Genomic DNA, 15,253 nt, shown 5'->3' on the forward strand with positions numbered 1-15,253 from the left:
TGCCTCACCACCCAGATCCCTTCCCTCCTCTGAGCTTCCATTATCCCTGGCTTCTGAGCATCCCCCGGCGGCCGGGCCTGTAGTTCTATGTTTATGTCCGTCTCTTCCGCTAGGAGGAGCCATTGCAGAGCGCAGACTATTTACTCACCTTGTATCAACCCCTCCACGAACCAACAGACAGTAATATTAATAAAATTATGGCACATTATATTCGCTCAGCACGTCGATACCTACTAACATTTATTGGATACTTACTCTGTGCTAGGCATGTGCCAGACCTTTGTGTAAGTTATTGAAACTGCACGGTTGCCCCATGTTAAGGCAGCTCTCTGTAACGGTCATCTCCATTTGTGCGAAAACTGGGGCGTGGGAAGGACTGGAGCCTCTCACGCCCCAGAGCTTCTAATCGGCAGGCCGAAACGTAAACATCAGGCACCAAAGTCTATTTCCTTAAGTGCTGACCGCACTTCCAATGATACGTAAACACTTCAGCTCACAAAGCAGTTTCGCTGAAGACCTTATTCTACTATTTAAGGAGGTACTAAAAATGCTTTTCATATGGAGAGAAATAGTCCGTGAACTCAATCTACCTTAGTAAATATGAAGCTAGTTAAGCAGGTTTTGTTCTCAGGGTTGTAAAAAGACGAACAAAAAGTCTGCTTGGCAAACTATTGATGTTTACCAGGGCAAGGAGAGCCTGCTCTGTGAGCAGGTGCCCGCCTCTCCTCGGTGCCCACTCCGGGTGGGCAGGGCTGGGCCTGCTCAACGTTGTAGGCCTGGTTAAGACTCACATGGGGCCTGGCACAGAGTAAGTAATCAATAAGTGTCTGAAGAATTAAACATGTGGAAAATGCATATGGACAGGTATTGATGTTAAGCAACACTAACATGGAAACACTTTGATTTACATCTTTGACCAATTAAGAGATCTTTGTATGCTTTATAAATGATTCAATCATTGATTTCCCAATAGCAAGCCTTTAAAATACCATTAAAACAAGACACAATTAGTAAAAGCTGAGTTACACATACCTTTCAGGAGTATGTAACAAAATAAGGAAAACCTGAATAAAAAAACATAAAGAACTGCAACTATAGCGGCCAGGGACACACATGGGGGGACTGCCTGGAGGAGGAGGCGGACAGGGTTTCAAAGGTGAGTTGTTCAATTAAGCAACGGTATGGACCCTGAGTTTAGGGTAAGAACTTTGGCCTTAACTTGGGCAGCAACAAGGAAGAGGTTTAAGGAGGGAGAGAGATACTGAGAGCAGATACTCCAGAAATGAAGGGGTGTGATGGGGCCCAGGGGACTCGTGCTACAGCCTGGGAGGGGGACTGCAGGGGCTGTGTCACCGGGAAAGGAAAGGACCAGGTAAATGGGAAAGAGAACAGTGGGGAACCTATGGGACTCAGCTGCTGCCCAGAGGAGAGGTGTGTGTTGTGTACTGGGGGCAGCGGGTGAGGGGCTCCGGGAGGCCCAGGAGGTTTGGAACAGCCTCAGGGGGAAGAGCAGCTGAGCTCTGCAGTCTGATCCGCAGCAAGTCTGGCCTTTCACTCCCCATCTACCCCTCACTGTCACAGCTGCGTCCTGAAGGTAAGGACCCCCCACTCGCCCCCCCCCCCCCGCTCCCCAGGGCCCCCTGGTGGCTGGTTCCAACAGTCAGGGCCCGTCCGACTACCTTGATAGGCCCTCTCTCGCTTCTTCTTCTCCGTGTCGATGTACTGCTCAGAAGCGGCCTTGATCTTCTGCACCCAGGCAGTCCTGGGGGAAGCAGAGCACAGCCTTTGGGCAGCTTTCCCCGCACCTCCCAGGTCAACCAGGAGCCAAAGCCAGGCACCCCTCTCCTCTCTTTGGCTAACCTCGGCTTCAACAAGTTCCCAATCACAGGCTTAATATTCACTCAACTCAAAGATTCGTTTGCTAACTGAGGTCAAGCCGATCATTTCTAGACAGTCCTGACCACTTACAAAAGGGCAGGCACTGCTCTGAGCGCCTGGACACAGTGGGCACCGCTCTGAGCGCTCGGACACGGCGGGCACCCCTCTGAGCGCTTAGACACGGCAGGCACCCCTCTGAGCACTGAGACACGGTGGGCACCGCTCTGAGCGCTCGGACACGGCGGGCACCGCTCTGAGCGCTCGGACGCGGTGGGCACTGCTCTGAGTGCTGGGACACGACGGGCACCGCTCTGAGCACTGAGACACGGTGGGCATTGCTCTGAGCGCTCGGACACAGCGGGCACCGCTCTGAGCTCTCGGACGCGGCGGGCACCGGCTGGTCCTGTGGGTGCAGCGATGGGACTGTGCCCGAGAGGCGCGAGCAGGGCCTCTGGAGACCAGAGGAGCACTGGCTGCTGCCTGAGGGGTTTCAGCAGGGAGTGCATGTGGGTCTGCCCTGGGGGAAGATGCTCTGTGAGGAGGTGGCTACCATCAGCCTCCCAGCGGGCCGGGCAGGGCACTGGTCATAAGAGGCCGCGGGACTGACCTCTCGTTAATGTTGTCTGTCCGGAGGGTGTAGACCCGGTCGATGTGAGAAATGTGGAAGACAGGCTCCTCGCTGGAAGGGTCTGTGGGCAGTTTCACCAGGACTTCATTCAGGAAAATGGGCTGAAAGAGTTAGGTCAGAACACAGGCTGTCAGATGGGCCTTCGTCCGGAGTTCTGTCTGTCCTCAAGAGCCTCGTGTCAAGAAGGCTGTCTGACCCTTTGGGACAGCTCGGAGGGACCTGGAGAGCATTATGCTAAGCGAAATAAGCCAGTCAGAGAAAGACCAGTATCACATGATCTCACTCATATGTGGAAGCTAATGAACAAAATAAACTGAGGAACAAAATAGATCCAGAGACAGAGCATGGGACAGACTTTGGAATCTCAGAGGGAAGGCGGGGGGTTGTGGGGGGATGGTGAAAGGGAGCGGGGGGGATGGCGAGGGGGAGGGTGGGGGGATGGTGAGGGGGAGGGTGAAGGGGAGGGGGAGGGGGAGGGTGGGAAGAGATCAACCAATGAACTTGTATGCATAACCCGAGGACAGACGATAGGGTGGTGAAGGCCTGGGGCGGGCTAGAAGGGGCCAATGGGGGAAAACAGGGACCACAGGTAATACTTTCAACAATAAAGATTTCATTAAAAAAGAAAAAGTGCCTCTTGGAGAAGGAGAGAGGGGTGTAGCTTCCAGAGGCTTATTTGGGAGGAAGAAACGGCCTCCGTCTTGTGAAAGTAACTATCTGGGGTGGTAGGTGTGACTGCTCACGCGACAGGGTCTCCCCTCTGCACACTGCACCTGGCACTCTACTCCCGAGACCCACCCGATGCTGAACGTGCGAGAGGCGGGTCATGTGTCACGGCTGCCAGAACCCGAGCTGGAGTCTCCAGAGGCTGTCAGGGCAGTGAAGGCCCAGCCACACGGGCCCCTTCCCGGGGAAGGGACAAGGGAGGTGAGTCACCTGGAGCAGGTGTGGGGCCCGCGAGGACAGGAAGGGCCAGGCCGGGAAGGTGGTCTCGGTGCCGCTGCTGCCGGACGGCCACTCACCATCTTATACATTTTGAACTGAGCGTTGGACTTGGAGCTGAAGAGCTTCTCGGTGCCCGAGGACACGGCGAACTGCTTGACCAGGTGGGTGAGGAGCAGGAAGTCGTTGAAGAGGAAGCCATGCAGCTCCTTGTTGCTCTTGGTCTTGTGCAGCTTCCCGCTGTGCAGCAGCTTCCGCGGCCCCAGGCAGTTGGTGAGGGAGTTGAAAATGAGTTGCTTCAGGAGAAAGAAACGGTCGGTCAGTGTGGAAGTCCCAACACGCACCGTCCGGCATCCCAGGCCGGAGCCGGACCCGAGGGTTCTGTGGGAGCCCTTTCTGTGGGAATGTGGACACAGCATTCACCTGCACACACGGTGTTTCTCTCCCAACGGGCGCAGTGAGAACGGTCACTCACACCCACAGTCCTGGCTCTAGCAGCTGAACTCAAAGACCTCAAGACACAAGCGCCAAATCCCTCTGTACGAGGAAGGAGGACGACGGCCCAGAAAGGTGGGCCCTGAGTGCACCTGCGCTGAGCTGAGGTGTAGATGGTCCACACTGGGGGAGGCTGGCCCCGGTCCCCACCCAGAGCCTGCCCGGCGGCCTGGCTCCCACCACAGGCCTCACCTCCGCGAGGCCCTCGCACTGGACGTGCGTCTGGATCCACTCCAGGCGGTCCGAGTTTTCCTTCTCCCGGACGCCTTCGTTCACTTGAGAGCAAAGCTCTTCTGCCCGCTCGAGGGCCAGCTTCAAGGAGGAATGGTCCACGTGACTCTCTGGCGTGTTCTCCAGAATCTGGAAAAGAGTGGCTGGGTCACGTGGGGTGTACTGTGCCCACCACCCCCACCCGGGCGTCCTACGGCTGCCGAGATGTGCTGGGTGCCATGCTGGGCACTGAGAACCCAATGGTGAGCAAGTCGTCATTAGCCCTCGAGAAGCTCTCTCCCCTGAGTCCCTGGGGAGACAGGTGACACAGCTACAAGAGGGTGTGCCGAGGGCGACATGGATCTCGTGCCCTGGAACCTGTGGGGCTCTGCCGGCTCTCCAGCGGAGCCTGGGTAAGAGGCCGCATGTTAGAGGACGCCTCCCTACTCCCCCCAGTGACTAACGTTTTTTGGGTCATTGAACCTTTTGAAAAATCTGATAAAAACAATGAATCGCCTGCTACAGGAAGAATACAATACAATTATGTGGTTAGAATGTAGGAAAACACACTCGGTTCATTCAAACTAAAGTACAAATGTCAAAGGCCAGAGGCCAGAATAGAGCTGAGTGTGTCCCTCCAGAAACGAGCGGCCCTCAGCGGACGACCCCTCTGGCCTCCCCAGTCAGGCGAGCCCTTTCCTAATTCCAAAGTGAAAAAGCCCTGGAGCCTAAAGGCTTTCTCAACACTCACTGGTAGAAAAACCTCACCTGAACTGAAGAGATGCATTTATTCTTTCTACTTACAGTGATTACCCACATATTCACTGTAGGAATATTAACGTGTTTGGCTATAGGTGCTGCCCAGGCTTTTGGGGGATCATATAGTACACAGTGTTTGAATTATATTCTGAATTCTGAAACATATTGGGCCCAAAATATTTTGTGTCAGGGACGGTGTAGATTAACGTGTACTGTGTCTGTTTGGTGTCATAACTGTAACACGAGCTCGGAAACATAGGCCTACAGTGAGCTAACATGGCTACAGAGCAACCATGGTCAAGGGAGAACCAATAAAGCAATAGTGTTGTATTATTACTACTGTTTTTCTTTGCAAGGTGATTAATATACATCAATTATTAATGTGTGTGGAATAATCCTTCGTCAGGTCCGCCTCCTCCTGGGGCCTTATATTGGCTCAAGAGGCCCACATTGCTTATGTCGAAAGATGGGTGGATGTTAGGACTGCTCAGTCAGCACGTTGAGGTGAGGGGACCATGCGCACTGTTTAGGACATGCTGAGCGGGACGCCCTGGGACACTGGGCAAAGGTGCTCAGTTGGTAAATGAATTTAAGTTTCAGCAGAAAGACTGGAGCCCAAGGTTGTGCTGCTGGTGGACCCTGGGCTCCAGGCGGGCTTCCCCCTGGAGACTTAGAGGGCCTTCACCTGCCAGATACACTCAGGACTCTGAGAGGCGGGGTTCCCTGTGAAGGGGGGACAGGTTACCAAGTGATGCTTCTTTTCATTGCTCACTTCCAAGGATTCAGCCCTTCAGATTGTACTGGGTGTTCATGGTGCGCACACACGTGCACACGCACTCCCCGCCCCCGCCCTCCCCCGTGCCTGGTCCAGGAGGCAGTGGAGGGAGATCATGGGTGGGGAGAGGGTGCTGGTGTATTGAGGCTCCCTGTCGGCCTCACAGGGTCCTGCCTCTGTCCCGGCGGGCACTCACGCTTCGGATGAGCAGGGGGTAGCGGGTGATCCTCTGCATGGGCTTCAGCAGGAAGCTGGAGAGGGGCATGCCTTTACATCGCGGGTCAGACGCCAGCTTCTGCAAAACAAGAGAGGCTCGTGGGGAAGTCACTGCCCGGGAGAGCAAGGACACAGCGCTGTACTCCTGACCCTTTAGATCTCTAATTCCTTTAAAAAACTCAGGGTCCATGATGATGTGTTCAGATTAGCATAGCAGTATCTCACCTCATGTGCCCAACCCAGCGATGCCTCGCAGTTCCTTCTCACAGGTGTCTGACAGCCTGTGTGATCGAATCACTCCTTCCTTTGCTTCCAAAACCACTCAGCTGTCTTCCCAGTCCACTGACCTCAGTCACCTCCCTTCTCCTCTACCCACTCTGAATGGTAGGTGCTGCCCCAGGTCCCTCCCCGGCAGCGGAGTCCCCAAGTCCATAACCCAGACCCTCTCTGAAGCTCTGCACTCACCACATTCCTCTCCTTCTCACCTGGATGCCCCACAGACCCTCCATACCTCAACATACCCCAACACCAAGTCCTCACCTCTCCTCGTAAAAGCCTTCCTTTCTACCTCTATGCCCATTAGAACTGCTAGCACCATTCTACACCCACCCACCTCCCCCATGCCTAGGAGTCACCACTGATGCCAATCTTTCTTCTAAGTAGGTCTTGATTGCGCCCCTCCCCTCCCCCCTCCCCCCCCCCCCCCCCCGCCCCGCCTGCCCACTGTCCCTATTTTATTAGTAACAAGTGCTACCATTTACTGAGCACCTAACTATGTGTCAGGTAATGAATGCATTAACCTTTGCTAGTTATGGACCTTCATTCTTCTGCTCTTTGGCTAATTCATACTCCTCTCTGAAAACTCAGAGTATGCCTTCTCTTGTCCAGGCTTTCTCCTTCCTTGACACCTTCCTTCCATTTCAGGGGTCCTTCTTGAGCCCCCATGATATCCCATGGCTACCTCTTTCAGAACGCCACACCTGGACTGGGTTGTCACACATAGAGGTATCCTGTTTGAGGTGTCTCCATGCTCCGCCCCCAGCCTGTTAACTCCAGGAGGCCACGGACCACATCTTATGTGCTTCTCCTGCTAGTACTGGTCCTCGCCTGTATATAGCAGCTTCAATGCTGGGACCATCATTTCTAATGACTGAAAAATACATTTACTATAGTTTACCTGTAATTCCCCACTATGGGATATTGAAATTGCTCCCTCCCTTTGTTTTTGGATATATTTATAAATGTTGCTAAAACTAGCATCTTCATGGTGTTTTTTTTTGTTTGTTTGTTTTTTTTTTAGAGCCCAACCGAGTCCTGAATGGGTGCAGCCGAGCCCCGAGGGCAGAACCCGACCGACGAGCCAAGCCTCGCTCCCTTCATGGTTTTTATATCTATGTTTTCTGACTTTTTTTAAAAAAAGTAACATTTCAGAACACAGCTTATGGTCACATTTTGCTTTTCAATGTGATCAATACTATGCACTTCAATATAAGACTAGAAGCTATTTTTATTTATTTTTATTACTTTTACACTTGTGATGACACTGACATCCTATCTGCATTGCTGTTTGAACAAATATTTTAACCTTTTACTATGCTTTAGAAGGTAAATGTCCGATTTTTAATTTTACTATTGATTATTACATTTCAGATGCATTCAGATGCACTCACAATTTTACATTTACCTAATCTGATCAATGCTTGTTTCTACAAACTTGGTTCCTTTCTGTTTCTTCTAGTTCATTCGTAGGCAACCCCTTATCTGTCCTCAGCGCCTTATACTGAACCATCTGTGCATCGCTGAGATCATCCTAAGGAAGGTCAATGTAACTGGCATCTATTGAGGCTTACATGGGCTGGTCTCTGTGCTATCGTATTTAAGAGTATTATCTGGTCATCCCTGGCTCACAGGTGAAGGGACTAGAGGCACCAGGCGTTAAGTGACTTACCCAGGTCACCCACTGGACAGTGGGTGGGGCTGGGATTGCAACCTCGCTGTCCCATTCTGAAGCCTTTCTTGTTCTAAGCATATTTTCTTGCCTCCTGGGATAAACCTTTTTGGTTGTGATAGACTCTTCTTTCCATATGATGCTAAATTCTATTCTCTGTTTTTAAATTAAGACTTTAACAACTATATTGTTAGAGCTATTGAGTTATAACCTCCGCCCCACTTTTGCTCACTGCTGTGTCACTGCAGGGATGCCGCTGACTCATTGTACCGTGCGCAGTGCGGAGTGCAGTGCAGCTCTCTGCTCACGCACAGCCTGCTTGTAAGTTATGGCCACAGCACCAGGAACCAGTCGTTCTGGAAGGTTTGATGACATCTGTGTACACGTCCAGTATATGTACAGGGTCACAGACATGCGTTTTATGTATTATCCTAATTCCTGGCATCACCATTTCCTCTTGTCCACACTTCCTTATTCATCCACTCATTGTAAGTTTTATTTTATCTTGTTACATTTTATACACTTCAGTAAGCTATTATGTATTCTTTCTGGAATAAGATGTGTCTAAAATAAATAAATTTACAGAATTAAGAAAGGGACATTCTGAATTTGGGGGGTATAAAATAGCTGATTTTTGTAAACAGGCTTAAAAAAACACTCTGCTATATTAAGATGGGCAAAATCATGGTCAAGTGCCAAGGAAAATAAACTCAACATGAAAGGCTACACAAAACAACCAGAACATTCTTTGCTATATTTGTATCTCCTTGGGAAACATGGGGATACCCGCCCCCCCCCACCCCGTGACTGTGATTCCCCCTCCGCCTCAGAACGGGCTGGCATGTTATGGTCCCCAGAATGGCATTACCTTTAAAAATTCTTTGAAGTCCGTGTCCTCGTCGGTCTTCTGCTGTAAGAGAGCGGCTCCGTTGAGCTGGCAGCTGCAGAACCGGATGTAGGCCTGCATGTGGGACAGCTCGGCCGCCAGGATGTCCCCGATCATCTGCACCGGCATCTTCTCGCCCCCGGTCTTCTTCCGAACCCGCAGGGCCCTGCAACCAACACACTCTCTCACTTTCTGCTTCTGAGTGACTGTCCCGTGAGGGCCTAACGCAGTGATAACCAGTGAGTTCCGGGAAAGCCTCTGGCACCCAGGGGCACAGTCAGAAGGAGGAGGAGGAGGCAGCTTGGCCAGAAAGCCCTGCTGACCAAGCCAACCTGGGCGAAATGTTAGTAAAGAAGAATAAGCACACGGGGTCAGTACCCATGGGTGTTTCTTCTGACTCATTTCTATGCCTTTGGAATTGCTGTGGTTTCACCTTAGTTTCTTAGCAAAGTTTCTTTTGACAAATTCCAACTTGTTCTCACTCTCTAGGGCAGTGGTTCTCAACCTTCTGGCCCTTTAAATACAGTTCCTCATGTTGTGACCCAACCATAAAATTATTTTCGTTGCTACTTCATAACTGTAAATGTTGCTACTGTTATGAATCGTAATGTAAATATCTGATATGCAGGATGGTCTTAGGCGACCCCTGTGAAAGGGTCGTTCGACCGCCAAAGGGGTCGCGACCCACAGATTGAGAACCGCTGCTCTAGGGAAAAAGGGAGCAAGAGCCCACAGGGCCAGGTGTGGAGGGGGAGGGAGCCTCTGCCCAGGACAGCTGCTGGGCCCCAGGAGGAAGGAGGGGGATCAGAGCTGGGGCCGCTGATCCTCCTCCCCAGAGTCTGTCCGCACGGGCACAGGGACGGAAAATCACCCCAAGGAGTGGGATTCCACACAGGCCGAGGGGCTGCCCGACTGGCCAATTATGTGGGGCCAGGAGCTGCCACTTCTGACTCCACCCAATGGAGTCAAGTATATGTTGATACAGTGTGTTTAATGCTTTAATGTCTTTGTCTAGTCAAAGTATTTTCTTTGTTATATTTCTTTACTTTAATAATGAGGTATGTTACAGTTACAGGGCATTTCATACCATAATAATAAAATGAAAAGCCCGAGAGAGCAGAGAACAGTGGAAGGTCCTTCGCTAAGGAGCCCTGCTGGGAGTTCCGTGTGCAAGTCTGGGGCCTGGGGGCGCGGTGGGGGTCGCGGCCACGAGGGGTGAGGCTCTGCACTCACTTCAGCAGCTTCGTGTTAGACATGATGAGCTCCTTCCAGTTAACGAAGATCAAGGTCATTTCTCCTTCGGTGAGAGAGCCTGACTCTGCCATCCGTTTCTGAAAAACCTAAGTTTTAAACACAAAAGGAAAAAAGTTAGCTGAAGTGTGAATTTACAACCTATGAGGTCTAAATCAAACAATACCTTCAGACACTGGAGCTAATCAGATCATGGTCTTTTTAAATAAACGTGTTTATGATGGTTAACCTTTATGACTTCCCTACTGACTGCCATTTGGGCTCCTATCAGGGTGGATCCTAAGGACTGAATCCGGTCATCTCATCAGGAGGAGCGGCTCTCACTCTGTCCTGGGCGCTGCGGAGGGGAAAGGAACGCCTGCACGCAGCACCTGCACCGACAGCCTGCAGAGCTGGTGAGGAGGACTGCTGTCAGGCTGAGCACCTCCGTGTTCTCTGAGCAGTTTGTCGAAGTTCAGCAAAATAAACAGCGAAGACTACGTCACCCCCAAGACTGACAACCACGCAAACAGGGAGGAGAAAGGCAGGCCTTGCTGGGGGGCAGGCTCAGGAGGCTGCAGCTTCTGCTCCGTGCTGTCACCAGGAGGGTCATGGCCAGGCATACGATGCACCTGTTGAGCCTGTGCATGTGTGTTGGGGGGAGAAAGGGGTCCCCTGGTCTCCTTAGGTGGTTTATTTAACTAAAAGCCATGGAAACAAAACTATAAAGTCTCACTGTATTTACTCAAACACACATCATTTTGAACCACTCTAACAGCCGTTGTCAGCATAGGGGCCACTGCTGACGTCAATAGGCACAAACATAAACAGTGAATAGATGGCAATTGGGAGATATTTTACAATATGGCCCTCATTGGTTTTCCAACCGGATACAAATGTGAGGGGAACACTCCCACTGCTTAATAATTCCTCCATCAGGGTTCATGAAAATGTCAGGTGTCAAAACAGCTGCCCTCCCACCTACTCGGTACCCTGTCCTTCCCAGATGGGGCCTCTACCACTTCCGACCGAGGCGCCTGAGTGCCTCTTGCGCGCTCTCTCTCTCTCTCTCTCTCCACTCTGAATTACCTAATCTGGGAAAAAATTGGCTTCAGATCTGAGCCCTCTCCAACGGGCAGGGAAAGCATTTGAGAGGGTGAGAACTCCCGTCACTGCTTGTGAACTCACACATTGGAGGTGACACCTCGCTTCTAGGCCCCCACCCCTCCGCTCCCAGAGCCGGTCAGCCGGGCCCCTCACCTCCACGACCAGCTGCAGGTCGTCCACGTACCGCTCCTCAGTCTGAATCAGCTCGTGGATGTAGCCCTGCCTCTTCCTCTCCATCGGCTGCATGGTGTCCAGCGTTTGGAGATCAGCACACCCTATGGAAAAACAGGGTAGCGTTTCAAAATAGTACTTTAGTCTTCTCTGCAGAAAACCGAAATCTGTCAGCAGATGCGCTGGGTTTCCAAATGCTGCCTCGCAGGAACTACACAGCTTTCCAAAGAGCCCGGGCCTTCTGCGGGCGGCGCACACCTGCGGACAATGACCACTCGGGGCTCCCAAGCAGCGAATCAGCAACACCTATAACAGGTCAATTTCCTTTCCAAAGAGGAAATGACAGGATGAAAGATTTAAACAAAAATCTCAGAGAGATCAGCACTGGGCTGAGTTTGTGAAGACTCTATGCCAATCTCACCGTCTCAAGACATTTTCAAAGATATTGAAATGATTAAATGACTCACATGCTTCAGACCAGTGTTTGTCAAGCCACAGGTCATGAGCTCCCCACCGGTCATGATATCCGGTTAGTTTTGTAAATAGAAGCTGTCACGTGCGAGCACTGTTCTCTGAAAAATGTTAGGTAGGTACATATGTGGGGGTGTAAAATGTATTTCCTACTGTGAGCTGCGGCTTAAAAAATGTTTGAGAAACATTTCTGTAGCTTTCTCAAAGTCAAGTGCTACGTCAGGAAACCTACAGCTCCCAGCAGCCACCGGTTCCCAACAAGACCACTTAACCGACGAGGACAAAGGACTGGTGGTCTGGGATACACACGAGCCGCCTCACGTCAGGGTGAGAGGTGGATCGATTTACAGGCACATGGGAGCTGAACGAAATGTCAGACTGGGAAGTGACATAAGCCAGAACCAGTCGGTAAGCAGCTGGTGCACAGCGACAGGGGAAACTGCTCAGCAAGTCCTTCCTCAGACAGAAAGAAAAAGCAGGTAGTCCCCAACAGCTACAGCACCAAGCAGCAAGAGGTGCAGGTCTAAAAGCTGGAGAGAGAAACCGCAGGAGGCGTGGGTGACCTCGGAAGGAGAGGCAATCAGGGAGGGTGGCAGGAGGAAGGGGCAGCCTTGGGCAGTGGCCAGGTGGACTGGGGCAGCGTCCGGACGGACGCAGCCGTACCACATGGGAAGGAGCTTGGCCGGCACTGGGAACGAACGGACAAAGCCATAGAGGCAGAAAATGCCAGGATCAGACTGGGCTTTTCAAGGGGCTTTCTTGCCCTAGCCGGTTTGGCTCAGTGAATAGAGCGTCGGCCTCCAGTCAAGGGCATATGCCTGGGGTGCAGGCTCCGTCCCCAGTAGGGGGCATGCAGGAGGCAGCTGGTCAGTGATTCCCTGTCATCATTGATGTTTCTATCTCTCTATTCCTCTCTGAAATAATAATAATAATAAAAAAATATATATATATATTTAAAAAAATAAAAAATAAAGGGGCTTTCTTTTTCTGGTGGCCTGTGAATATTTATATACTTTGTATAGATTGGGGCTTACCGGTAGTTATAATGAAGGCAGCTGTTCTATTTTCTGCACATGTTGCCAACAGCTTTAAAAAGAAAAAGTACTCTCACAGTAAAACAAAAATTGAATTAAGGCTGGCTTGGTGCTACCAAGAAGAAAACAGTGCCTCTGTCATGTTCAAAATCATCCAGCTTCTCCTAGGGTCGTATTTTATTCTGTTCCACCAGGCAGAACCGCAGGAACGACTGAGGTTTTGGACTAGCAGGGCAGGCGCATGCCTGTCAGACCGGGCTGTCAGTCGCAAGGGGCGTGCGCTGACACCGGACGGAGCGCTTCTGACCCCGATGGGGGTTGCCAGCCAACTCCGATGGAAGCCAGCAGAGCAGTCTAAGCCAGCAGAACAGTCTAAGGCGACCTCCTCTCTCTCTCTCTCTTTTTAAAAATATATTTTATTGATTTTTTACAGAGAGGAAGGGAGAGGGATAAAGAGTTAGAAACATCGATGAGAGAGAAACATAAATCAACTGTCTCCTGCACACCCCCTACTGGGGATGTGCCCGCAACCAAAGTACATGCACTTGACCGGAATCGAACCTGGGACCCTTGAGTCCGCAGGCCGACGCTCTATCCGCTGAGCCAAACCAGTTAGGGCAGGCGACCTCCTCTCTTACACTAGAATTTCACAAGTTTCAGTCATGCGCATTCCGCCACACCCATGTTCCAGCTCCACTATTAGTTATTCATTCACCCGTTTCCTCTAAATCAGCGGTTCTCAACCTGTGGGCCGAGACCCCTTTGGGGGTCGAACGACCCTTTCACAGGGGTTGCATAAGACCATCAGAAAACACATATATAATTACATATTGTTTTTGTGATTAATCACTGTGCGTTAATTATGTTCATTTTGTAACAATGAAAATACATCCTGCATATCAGATATTTACATTACGATTCATAACAGTAGCAAAATTACAGTTATGAAGTAGCAACGAAAATGATTTTATGGTTGGGGGTCACCACAACATGAGGAACTGTATTAAAGGGTCGCGGCATTAGGAAGGTTGAGAACCACTGTTCTAAATGTACTCACGTTGAGTTAAACGTCTAGGGAGCCATGGATCGGATGCACTGGTTATGTTTCCTCTAATAATAATAAATGACCTTTACAGCGAGTCCTCTCGGGTGCTGTTCTGCATGTCATTGCTTGTGTGCCACCTGGACACGCGTGCCACGCTTTGGGGAACGATGACATTAAAACCCACCAGCATCGGCCTCTCTGTTCTGCGCCTCAGAATCATAGGGAACATCTCAGATATTTTACCCTTTCTAAGGCTGGGACATACGTGACATTAGCTTTATCAGGGTGACTTGGGGACAATCTTGTACCCCACCCCTAGCTGGCCCTTTTGCATGTCATTATAAACATTCATTCTCTGTTCCAGTTTCCATCCGGACCCCTCCCTTCACTTTCAGATGTTCTTACCGCAGACGTTAGGGAAGATGCCCCTTTCCCTTCCTGCCCTTTCCCTCCGTGCTCACGCGGCCCTGCACTTCCTTCCTGTGTCTAGGGATGGGACTGTGTCAATTCCTCCCTCCAGCCAGCATCCTGAACCGGCCCTCTCCTGTAGGACCCTTCCCCATGCTCACAATTCCAGGGTTAGTATCCACGGGTTCCTTCTTAGCCCAGACGTGCGGTTCAATGTCCCTCCTACCCCACTGTTTAAAACAAGCACCCTTCCTCCAACCCCGCTCCCTCCTCAAGCACCCTCGCTCTGGTCTCACGGCCAAACGGCCAATCCCCCCAGCTCTCCTGTCCCCCTGCTCCATGGACACTGCTCTGGTGAAGGTAACAATGACCTTGCCATTACCAAATCCAGTGACCTCCTCCACCTGCCCACAACACTGACCCCAGGAGGAGTCCCGCCCCCAGCCTTTGTGACTCTCATCACCATGGTGCTTCCGTCTGTGCCTGTGCCTCTGCCTGCCTCCAGGCTCCCTGCTCTCCTGGGAGTCCAATGAACTCGGACAATGCTGCAGCCTGGGGATTCCCCTGGGAGGGCTCTGCCCTCAGGAACATGTAGTGTGATGAACCCAGCGGGTTCCCCTCGTTTTGGAGGAGAGGGGAAGTGCCTTTTGAGAACTGAGGAATCAGGGTTTGTGGGCAGAATACACCTTTGCCATCCTCTGTCCCTGCACCGTCCAATGTGGCAGCCGTAGCAACATGGGACTATGGAGCACTGGAACTGTGGCCGCCCAAACAGAGAAGTGCTGCATGCGTACAATGCCCCGTACAAAGCCCGAGTGCAAAGACCTCGTACAAAAAACCCAGGATGTAAAGTAGCGCATTAATACTCCTACTGATCACACGTTAAACTGTTACTGCGGGATGGAGAAGTACAGACTGGTAGTTACAAGACAGTCACAGGGAATGTAAACTGCAGCATAGGAAATACAGTCAGTACGACGGTAATAACTGTGTATGGTGCCAGGTGGGTCCTGGAAATATCAGGGGGCACACTCTGTACAGCACACAATT

The 15,253-nt window shown here is 51.2% G+C and overlaps 1 protein-coding gene across 5 annotated transcripts in view; it reads right to left on the reverse strand.

Annotated features, from left to right (window-relative positions):
• Positions 1-15,253, reverse strand: part of ITSN2 (intersectin 2) — a 99,576-nt gene that overhangs the window by 2,302 nt on the left and 82,021 nt on the right. For 4 of the 5 annotated variants that reach the window (XM_070428772.1, XM_070428773.1, XM_070428774.1 and 1 more), the window contains 8 exons: positions 11,228-11,349; positions 9,971-10,077; positions 8,720-8,903; positions 5,884-5,982; positions 4,136-4,303; positions 3,529-3,744; positions 2,486-2,607; positions 1,680-1,762 (listed from right to left, as the gene is read on the reverse strand). In XM_070428772.1, the coding sequence (XP_070284873.1) occupies positions 1,680-1,762; positions 2,486-2,607; positions 3,529-3,744; positions 4,136-4,303; positions 5,884-5,982; positions 8,720-8,903; positions 9,971-10,077; positions 11,228-11,349 (1,101 nt within the window). Of the gene's footprint in view, positions 1-1,032; positions 1,065-1,679; positions 1,763-2,485; positions 2,608-3,528; positions 3,745-4,135; positions 4,304-5,883; positions 5,983-8,719; positions 8,904-9,970; positions 10,078-11,227; positions 11,350-15,253 lie in introns of all 5 variants that reach the window. The other variant, XM_070428776.1, reaches the window with a different exon arrangement.

Source organism: Myotis yumanensis, unplaced genomic scaffold (genome assembly GCF_028538775.1).
Source record: "Myotis yumanensis isolate MYYU_CA2020_CCGP unplaced genomic scaffold, mMyoYum1.0.hap1 SCAF_11, whole genome shotgun sequence".
In the NCBI taxonomy this organism is placed as follows: domain Eukaryota; kingdom Metazoa; phylum Chordata; class Mammalia; order Chiroptera; family Vespertilionidae; genus Myotis; species Myotis yumanensis.